This window comes from Pteropus alecto, unplaced genomic scaffold, assembly GCF_000325575.1.
Source record: "Pteropus alecto unplaced genomic scaffold, ASM32557v1 scaffold98, whole genome shotgun sequence".
Taxonomy (NCBI): domain Eukaryota; kingdom Metazoa; phylum Chordata; class Mammalia; order Chiroptera; family Pteropodidae; genus Pteropus; species Pteropus alecto.
Genome location: NW_006443570.1, coordinates 22,553,004 through 22,562,968, shown reverse-complemented (window position 1 = coordinate 22,562,968; position 9,965 = coordinate 22,553,004). Strand labels below are relative to the sequence as shown.

Below are 9,965 nucleotides of genomic sequence, written 5' to 3'. Positions count from 1 at the left end.
TGCTACATACCCTTGCCTTTCCTGAGGGACCCTTTCAGTTTGATCCTATAACTAAGGAATGTGCTAGAGGGGCCAGGTTTCTTCCTCTTAATACAGCAGCTCCAGAAAAATCCCTGTAAGTTCCTCCCAGGAGGAAGACAGGGCCTGGAGGAAGAGGCAGAAAGAAGAGAGAACATTACGAAAAGTCTGGGGTACTTCTTGCCCCCTAAGGTCCCCTACTTTCACTGGAAGACTCTTGTAGGGCAGGATGGATTCTGTGGTCTGGTAAAGGGCTGGCTGGAAAAGCAAGGCCTCGGGTAAAGACATAATTGCTGATTGCTGAGACTGATACCTTATGGGACTGTGTCTCATCAGTGATCAATGAGCTGGATGGCCTGGCCAAGGGGCAGGAGACAGACCACCGGGCTGGGGGCTATGCCCGTGTGGTACAGGAAAAGGCCCGAAAGTCCATCGAGTTCCTTGAGCGGAGATTCGAGAGTCGGGACACTTGTCTACGAGCCCTGACCAGCCGTGGCAACGAACTTGAATCCATCGCCTTCCGCAGTGAAGACATCACTGGCCAGCTGGTGAGACCCCCAGCAGAAAGTACCCACAGCCAGCCTTCAGAACAGGGTCTCCAGGAGGGAGGGCCTAAAGGAAGGTCACTCAGCCTGGAGAGCTGAAGGTGAGCTGCCACCATCAAGGCCCAGGAGTGGAAGTTCCCTGTCCCATAGATCACTCTTAACACAGCCAGACTTGACCAAGCAGGGCCAGATTGTGTATGGAGGGACTCTGGGATGTAACCCTGCCCAAGACCCCAGAAACAGAGTATACCTGTGCCTCCTCCGCATGGTGCCCCCTCTTGCCCAGTAGCACCTCTCACACTGTCTTCCTCTAGGGTAACAACGATGACCTGATCCTCTCCTGCTGCCTCCACTACTGCAAAGACAAGGCTAAGGACTTCATGCCCACCAACAAAGGTACAACTTTGCCTCTGCCTCAAGATCATCCATCCCTGGCCTTATCTTGTCCTACCATCCTCAGCCTTAAGGAAATTTGAGGACTTAGGGGATCAAGCCTGATGCAGGCCTGAGGCCAGCCTAGTTTCCTGCCCTCCTGAAAGTCAGATTCCCCTGTCAAAGCTCCCCTACTCCCAAAGAATGTCAAGTGGACCCTGAGCCAACTAGGGATGGGCCTAGCCCAGGAAGCTAGGCTCCAGGCAGTGAGCTTCCCCACTCGGCGTACGTCCATTTCCTTTCTTGGGTCCTCAGTGAGTTCTCTGACAGCAAGAATGTCTTTATGATTCAGTGTAGCTTATTCTGGCCATGGTCTCCTGAGCCCAGCCTACAGCTCTGAGAGGACAGTCCCAAGTGGTCCCTGGGGCCCACCTCCCTATTCTGGGCCATACTCACCTTCTTAGTTCATCCTTGATATTTACCCTGTGTCAGGCTAGGGGCGAAGGTACTTCCCCAGCAAGCAGTGGGTCTTTTCTTCCTGTTCCTATGGTTATGAGCTGTAGCACTTTGTAAGCTGGATGGTATTAGAGGCAAGTGAGAGCTTAAGGACTGAACCCTCAGCCCAGTTTTTAAGACCTTTTTAGTGAGCAGAATCCCATCTTTGGGCCACAGGCCCGCCCTGGAGCTCTCTTCCAGGTACTTCAGCACCTCACTCAACCGGAACTTTCCTGCACAGCCCCTCAGTCAGTAAGGCTCAGGTGTTTTCTGCTTCTGGCTCCCAAGAGTCTCACATTTCTTCTTTTGGAAAGAATTCCTAGGACCTAGCTCAGCGTTGTCTGCAGAGCTGATAATTCTCACCATTTGGTTTATGTCTACATATATGTAGTCTGTCATTTTCTTTTAGTCATTGTCACCCATTTCCTCAGCTCATTTTCCTAGCCCTGGCTTCCAGGCTGGTCTGGGGATTTTCTTCTCCCTTGTTGCTCTTCCCACCTGCTCCCTGGCAGCCCGTCACTCCTGCTTCACTCTCTGTACTAGGGGCTAGTAATGAGTCCACAACTGCTGCTCTTCACACAGGTCCTGCCATGTGGCTTGCTTGTACTGTCCCTTAGGGCCAGATCTGGAGCATTCAAGTGGTAAAAAGGAGTCCTGGCTGAGCCAAACAGAGGAGGTTGGGCTCTGCTCCCAGGCAGCTTCCGAGGGGCACCTTCCAAGGGGAGAGGTAGGCAAGGGTGCCGATGGCCTTGTTGGGAAGTATGGTTCAGATACTGCTGTGGCCCCACCCAGCCTCAGAGCTGTTTCTTTCTTAGCAGAGACACATTTTGGCTTTGGCCCTACTAGTCTCCCCACCCCACCCCCGCTTTACCCCAAACAGCCTACAGGAACCCATTGCCATCCTGGGGACCGCCCCTATCAGAATTACATCAGCAACGGCTGGTGTAATCAAACCCCATTTGTCAGTGTGAATTCTTAGCAGATTAACTTGTCAGATTCACAGAGAAACTGTCACCAAATGTTTATGTGTAAACGATGTTGAATTTTAAAATCATGTGGATTATGGCGGATGGGGCCTGACAAGATGACAGTCTCTGGTTTCTAACAAAGTGAAGTTACCAGTATCAAAACAGAGGATGTTTATTGTTAAAAATGTCTCAAAGTATCCACAGAAACCCCTGCAGACCCCTGCCAGCAGTGTCGGGCCTTGGTTGGCTGACCTAAAGCCTGGGGCTCTCTTGGTCTGAGTCCCGGGGCAGGAATGGCAGGGCTGTGGACAGACCAAGGTAGCCAGCTGGGAGCCCACACAATACTACATGACACCACCCCACTGTAAACTCACACACTCCAGAGGAGCCAGGCCCAGGCAATTGAGTAGCAATCTCAGAGCACCCCTTTATCCATGGCCACCTTCCTCTCCTCTGCCCACCACAGCCCCTCACCTCCCAGTCACACCTTCTTCTACCTTTCCCCTTCTCTCACCACCATCAACTCCACAAGCCTCTCCCTTTCTCTTCCCTCAAACTCCTCCCAAGGCTGACAGCCAGTTCTCAGCCTCCCTGCCTGTAGCTTGCAAGCCTGAAACTGCTCAGATCCGACATGGACATTTGCAGTCCCCCAGCCCAGCCAGCACCCTGTCAGTAAGCCCCAAAGGACATTCCCTGTGCCTCGCTGTCTGCCAAACCACCGTCAGGAAATTCTCAGCCTGAGACTGAGGAGCTGACTTGTCACCTGAGGGGCTTTACCAGGGGTCAGGATATCACTTGTGTGAGTGCTTGGTCTCAGTTTAAAGTCTAAAGTAAGTGTGGCTAGTATGACTGTAATGTTGTAGGGGTTAAAAAAAAGTGTATATACTCGTAAATGTGCATAAAGACATCTGGAAGCATACACAGATCTACCACCTGGAACAAGGCAGAGACACATGAAGGGAGAGAACTGGGAGGATGAGTCTAACTTTACCTTTCCTCTTTCCTCTTCTGTGCTGTTAGAGCTGTTCTCCATGGATTACTTTTATTTAGTAGAGGAAATCATTTGGCTATAGCCTCAGGACCACCTTGGTATGGCTCTGCCAAGGACTTTGCCCTTATCCCCTCAGATCCCTTGAGCTAACCCCACTTCTCACATCTGGTAGCTGCTCTGTAGTCTTTCATTTTCTACCTCTCAATACCTAAAGCATCGACCTGCTGGCCTTGGAGGGAGAAGATATGTGGTAAGAGGAGTATTATGAGCCCAGGACCAGCCATGCAGTTCAGAGTACTAGGAGAGAGAGGGTGTGTGGAGGCCCGTGTTTGGGCAGCTCTCAGAACATGAGGCAGCACAGTCCTCCATAGGAGGCAGGAGTCCAAAGCAGAAGGCCAGCCCAGCCCAACATGGCCCTCTCTAAGCCAGCAGGGGAGGCGCACCCTTAGCTGATCATCTCTATGAGGGAAAAGATTTATGAAAGGGCCAAGAAATGTCTGGCTTTGACCGCCCCCCCCCAGGACTTTATTCCCCTCTAGAGAGGAGAGGCAGCCAGTGCCTCTGCCTTCTGCCCTCAGTGAAGTCCTGCTCTCTTGTGCCAACAGAAGAGCCTATCCGGCTACTGCGGGAGGTGGTGCTGCTGACGGATGACCGGAACCTGCGTGTGAAGGCGCTGACAAGGAATGTGCCTGTGCGAGACATCCCAGCCTTCCTCACATGGGCCCAGGTGGGCTGAGGGGGCCCCACCAGGGCCCACTCCCATGGAACCGATCCTGAGAGGCCACCAGGCGCCCAGTGTAGCACGGAAGATGCCCACGTGCCTGAGCCACCAGTCCACCCTGACAATAAACCATCATCCTCTTCCAACCCACGCCGTAGCCGTGCTGTGGGGGAGCTGCTCCTCACAGAGCCCCTCCCAAGGGTTGGGCAGAAGCTGCTGGGACCCTCCTGGGCTGCCAAGATTTAGTAGGGAGGTGGCTGGCCGCAGTGACAGCAGGTGGGCAAGCCAGAGAGGCTGCCCATGCTCTCAGTCTTTCTTCCTCCCCCTCTCTAGTTCAAGGGCTGGGGGAAGGCATTCTCAGCCACTTTCTCAGGTAGAGATGGGGCAGGGGGCTTAGAGTTTTCCATCAGATGCAGGTGAAATCACAGTTCCCTTTAATCTTTAGAACCCCTGTGCTGAATGTGTCCAAGAGGCTTGGTCATACCATGAAGAGAGTGCCTAGGGTGTGTTTCTCTCCCTGAGGCCTGGATTCCCCCATGGACCCAAGTTGGGTTCTGGACAACATGTCCCAAGTAGCAGCCCTAGGTCCCCACTTCTTCTACCCCATTCCCACCCAACACACACATTCATCCTGCTGCTCTTCTTCCTGCCCTTATCAATCTGGGTCCATAGCACTTTGCCACTTGTTTTCCCCTTGGATGGTCATGGGTCTAGAGGGAAGGGACATCTGGTCTCAGGTCCATGCTTCCTGGGTGGCCTTTTCCTGCTTCCTCTCTCCTCTTTGGCCTTCCTTTTGCTCTAGTTCCCACTGTAAGAAATTTCCTCACACTTTTCTCAGTTCTCCCCTCCACTCTCCGTGACCTCCCTCCCCCCAAGTCATCCCCATCACCATCTTTCCCTTTCTAGTTGATCTCTCTCACCTCCCTGATCCCCTTAATTTCTTCACCTCAGTTCCTTGCCATAGAGGTTCTCATTCTGAATCCCTCCTCTGGTACATGTGGCAGGAACCTAATAAAGCTTTCCCACTCCTGACCTTCTTTCTCAGGCTCCTGTGCTCTGAGAAACTTGCAGGCTAATGCCTGGGAGGAGGACTGCCTAGCCTGGAGTTTGCACTGTTTCTAGCTTTGCCCTAAAACAACTTGACACAGGGGCCCTTTGGCCTTTTGAATTTTTTGTTGCCTCTTTAGCTGGCACCTGTGTTCAAAGCTTCACTCTGGAGGCTTCCTTCTGGGAATGCATTCTCCCAACCCAGGGACAGGGATGAGGGCCACTTAGGAGAAGACTGGGCTTTGAGGAGAAGCTGGGAGTAAATTTTGATGGGACCAGTGGGGAATCCCCCAGAGTCCCCTGTCTGACTGTATAGCCTGCCCAGAGGGTGGGAGCAAAGCTGTGCCCTCTCAAGGCCCAAGATTATGCCAGAAAGCCAAGGGACTGCATAGGAGAGCCACGGCCAATGGTTTGGGGGTATGAATCCCCCAGGGCCTCAGAAGACTGGGCTCTTTGGGGTACAGGATCCCCGACCCCTCCTTTGAAATCCTCTACCCTGGATGAAGGCCGATGACTGGGTGGGTCAGAGACCCCATCTCTCCTTTCTGTCCCATTTGCAGCACTGGTTTTGTTTCCTCAATAAATTTTTAGTTATGAAACATATCTGACCTCTTGCTGATCTTTATCTGACACTGGGGAGGGTAGAAGGTCCAAGCCTCTGCACTACATAATGGCACTGTCTAGTCCCTCTGCCCACCCTGGTGCTCCCACCCAGGTCCTAGTGCAGGGTGGAAGAGAGCCAAAGGGTCCAGGGTCCTTGGTTACTGCTTTATTGCTGTTTGGATCGAGTATAGAAAATGGAAGCGGCTCTGGGAGAGCCTGTGTACAAGGTAGGAAATATACAAACGAGGAGGGAGCTAAAGAGACCACGTTCCCGCCCAGCCTAACCTGGGCTTGGGGTGTGGGGCTGCCCGGGGCGCATGCAATAAATATGGTCCGGGCCCCAGGGAAAGGACGAGGGGACACCGCGGGAGTGGGAGACCAGGTAGGCTAGGGCTTTCTCAGCCCTCTGACTCGAGGGAGGGAAGGGTTGGCCCTGGGGTTAGTGCCACTTGTGCAAAATGAGGAACTTCACATTATCAGTCCCGGGGCGGGCGGGAGCTGGGGCAGGGGGCCCTCCGGCCGGCTCAGTCCCCTCCCCGCTCCCCAACTCTGCCCTACGCTCCGACCCCAGCGGGGGGATTCACAGTGAGAATGGGTGTGGTCGCAAGGGCCGGAGGTAGGGCTGGGAGCGCCCCAACAGTGACATCCCTCCCCCCAAAAGCAGCACGGAGCCAGAGGGGAGGGAGCCAACGAACCACAGGAAGAGGCGGAGAAGGGCCGGGGGTCTCCTTTGGTCAAAGCTGATATCAAAAATATAAATCTCCCTTCCCCCATCCCACCCCGTCCCGGGGTTTTCCCCTCAACCCCACCCCGGGCTAAGGCACAAAGCAGTGAGGCCAGGTGAGGCCGCAGAGAGGTGGGGCCGCCGCCACTGCGGCGACGCTGCGGCTGCTACTACAGTTGTCTGGGAGCGCTGTGCCTGCTCGCTGCCGAGCGGCGCGGGCCAGGGGCCACACGGCGGTGGCGAGGTGGACCGGCGATGGGGCGCTCTAGGTGGGGGAGAAACGGTCGATGGTCCGGCCGTCAGGCCCGGCGGCCAGGTGCGCTCCCTGGCTCAGCACCTCTGCCGCCTTGTCCGGGCTGAGGCCCAGCTCCGCGGTGAACTTAGCCAGCGGGTAGAGGCTCTCGAGCGCCACCTTGGGGTCGTGCAGGAAGTGCGTGGTCTGCGCCAGCAGCTCGGCGGCGGCGGCCTTGTCCTGCTGCTTCAGGCTCAGCTGTTCAGCCGTGAGGCGGGCCACAGCAAAGACACCCTCGGGGAAGTCGAGCTTGCCCTTGCCATCCGGGCCGGGAACGCCGGGCAGCGCCCCCAGCCCTGCCAGCGCCCCGGCTGCGCCCGCTGCGCCACCCACAGCGTGCATCTTCATGTGGCTGATGAGGTTGCGTTGCTGTGCGAACTTGCCACCGCACACCTGGCACTCGTAGGGCTTCTCGCCTGAGTGGATACGCATGTGCTCGGTGAGACGGTACTGGCGCGTGAAGCGCATGCCACACGCGTCGCACGCGAAGGGCTTGAGACCCAAGTGGCTGCGCATGTGGCGCGTCATGGTCCCGCGCTGTGTGAACTTCTTCCCGCAGATTGTGCATGGATAGGGCCGGGTCAGCCAGTGCGTCTTCTCGTGCTGCCGCAGCGTGGCCGGGTCTTTGTAGCTCTTGTCGCACGACGCGCAGCGGTATGGACGCAGCAGCTCGCCCAGGCCTCCGGGAGCCCCAGGGACCTTGTCCCCTCCGGCTCCGAAAGGGGGCCCAAGGCCCGCGGCCCCGGCAGCTACCTCAGCCGCCTCAGCCCTGCCATACAGCGCCTCCTCCTCCTCCACATGCGCCTCCACGTGCGCATTCAGCTGCTCCGAGCTAGGGAAGCCCTTGCCACATGGAATGCACACATACAGGTTGTCACCGAAGCTCTCAGGCTCGCCATAAGCCAGGTGCGGGCATGGGTAGCCCTCGAGGTGACCTCCGGGTGGGCTGGGGTCCTCGCTGCTGCCTGTCTCCTCGCTGCTGCTCTTGTAGTCGTCGCCGTCGCCGCCCGCTCCAGGCCCGTCCAGGCTGCCCGGGTAGCGCGGCGGTGGTGCCAGGCCAAGCGGGGGTCCCCCAGGCGAAGCAGCCGGGTCCCCGCTGCGCTCCTCGCAACGCTCGCCTGGGGAGCTGCGGTCCCGGCCCAGCTCGTCGCCATAGGTGCCCAGGCCTGGCTCGTGCTTCATCCAGCGGTAGAGAAGGCTGGGCCCGTCGGGGCGGCCGGGGGGCTCGGGTCCCGGGCTGCCGCCGCCGCCACGGAACGGGTCCGGAGGCGGTACGGCCTCCTCCAGTTTCTGGAAGGGCAGAGGCGGCAGCGGCGGCAGGGAGAGCGGTGGTTCCTTGTAGGCTGCGGGGCCGGCACTGGGAGGGCTGTCTGGGCGCGGAGGCAGCTCGCGCTCGCCCGGCGGCCGCTCCGGAGGTGCGGAACCCGGCGGGCTTTTCTTGGACAGGTCCAGGCCACAGAGCGGGGAGCAGCGGCGCTCCGCGGCGCATAGGGCGGAGGCTGGGCCGGGGCCGGAGGCGTACAGCTCGGCGCAGTGCGTGTTCACTGAGGCCTCGGGGCCTGACGGCGGCTCAGCACTGGGAGGCGGCGGAGGCCCGGCTGGGGACGAGTAGCAGGCCTGGATGACCGGCGTGGTGGCCCGCAGGCCCCGGCCTGGCCGCCCGTAGGGCGCATAGCCGCCGCCACCGCCACCACCGCCCCGCAGGTGGCAGTACTTGCCATGACGCTTGAGGCGCTTCTTGCACAGCGCCACGAGGTCAGGGATCTGCAGGTAGCTGGCGGCGGCCAGCACGGCTCCCAGGCTCGGCTCGGTCCCCGGAGCCACGGCCGCCGCTGCCGCTGCCTCTGCGCCATCAGCCAGGCGGCCGGTGTAGATGAAGTCCAGCACCAGGCGGAACACAGCCGGGCTCACCATGTCATGGTCCAGGTTGAGCAGGTTGTCATGCACCACCAGGGACTTGAGGTAGGCGCTGCTGGCCGCCAGCACGTTCTTGTGCGCGCGGAAGAGGGCGTTCTGCACCACGATGATCACGTCGCACAAGAAGCCCTTGGTGCGCTGGTTGTTGAGCTGCAGCAGCAGCTGCCTCGAGTGGCCCGGCGCCTCCATCGTGTCCAGCATCGTCTGCCCAGCACAATCTCCTGCAGGGACACACACCAGCAGGTTCAGAGCCGGATGGAGCTCTCACTGCCGGCCGGTAGCCCGGCGCTTCTCCCCTCCACTTCCCCTTCCCCTCAACTAGGCATCGAACACGGCGGCCTGGGCACTAGCGAAGGATCAGCGACCTCTGAGTGTGGGAGCCTGGGCCGGCGGCCCCGACCAGAAGGAGGAGGAGAGTGGCTGGTGGAGAGGCGGCCAGGCTGGCCTGCACCCCCAGACCTGGAGGCGCTGGGCACACAGGCTGGGTTCTGGGGGCTTCCGAGAAGAAAACTGTTCGGGCGAAGTGACTCTTTAGGGGACAGTTACCCGATTTGAGGAAAATGTCCGCTTCAGGAAAAGTCATTCAGGGCTGAGAAGTTTGCCCAAGTGGGATCTAAGGGAGCCGAGTGAAAAGCGCCTCCCGCCTCGGGAGAAGTTGCCCCAGTTGGGGGAAGTGACCCGGAGTAGGGGAGCACCGTGGCCGCCGTGGCGCCGCCTTGGCCGGGGGCTGTCAGGCCTTCAGTTGGGGCCCCGGGCGGCTGCAGCGGCACGGGGAGCGGGCAGGAGGCTGAGGCAGGAAGCAGGTGGGGGGGAGGGGGGAGCCAGGCAGCTCCCAGGGGAGGGAGGGGGCAGCGCCCCGGGCGGGCACAGCGCGCAGCCGGCTGTGGCCCTGACCCCGGCCTGCGCCCCACCCGCGTCCCGGCCCGGCCTCGGCCTTAGGTCTGCATTCGCGGCCCGGCGCCTCCCTACCCAGCTCCCCTCAGCCCCTTCTTCACGGGAACTCCGCCGCCCAAACTTGGGGAAAAGTTTCCCAACTTCAGACAGGCTGGGAGGGGCGCGCCAGCCCCACTCCCTCGTCTCCTAGCTTTTCCTCTTGCCCCCCATTTCGGCAGCCAGGCAGCCGCTGGGCCTGAGTCGAGCCCTGAGCTGCCCTGCTCGCCCGCTTGCCCGCCCGACCCTGTTCCCCGCCTGGCCCGCAGGGCTTCGCGGCCCGTTACCTGCGGCTGCAACCCTGCCGGGCTTCCCTCCCTGTGGTGGTGGCAGCTCCTAGCC

The 9,965-nt window shown here is 59.2% G+C and overlaps 2 protein-coding genes across 6 annotated transcripts in view; one reads left to right on the top strand and one right to left on the bottom strand.

The window, feature by feature from the left end:
* The window catches only part of SMG6 (SMG6, nonsense mediated mRNA decay factor), a 192,321-nt gene extending 186,557 nt beyond the window's left edge, over positions 1–5,764 (top strand). For 2 of the 5 annotated variants that reach the window (XM_025041751.1, XM_025041753.1), the window contains 3 exons: positions 355–566; positions 878–959; positions 3,995–4,125. In XM_025041751.1, the coding sequence (XP_024897519.1) occupies positions 355–566; positions 878–959; positions 3,995–4,125 (425 nt within the window). Of the gene's footprint in view, positions 1–354; positions 665–877; positions 960–3,994 lie in introns of those variants that run through there. The other 3 variants (XM_006925078.3, XM_025041750.1, XM_025041752.1) reach the window with 3 other exon arrangements.
* Positions 5,765–5,911: 147 nt separating this feature from the next.
* Positions 5,912–9,965, bottom strand: part of HIC1 (HIC ZBTB transcriptional repressor 1) — a 4,648-nt gene continuing 594 nt past the window's right edge. Inside the window, exon 2 of the mRNA XM_006925077.3 lies at positions 5,912–8,914. Coding sequence (XP_006925139.1) covers positions 6,750–8,894 — 2,145 coding nt within the window. The 5' untranslated portion in view covers positions 8,895–8,914 and the 3' untranslated portion in view covers positions 5,912–6,749. The remainder of the gene's footprint in view (positions 8,915–9,965) is intronic.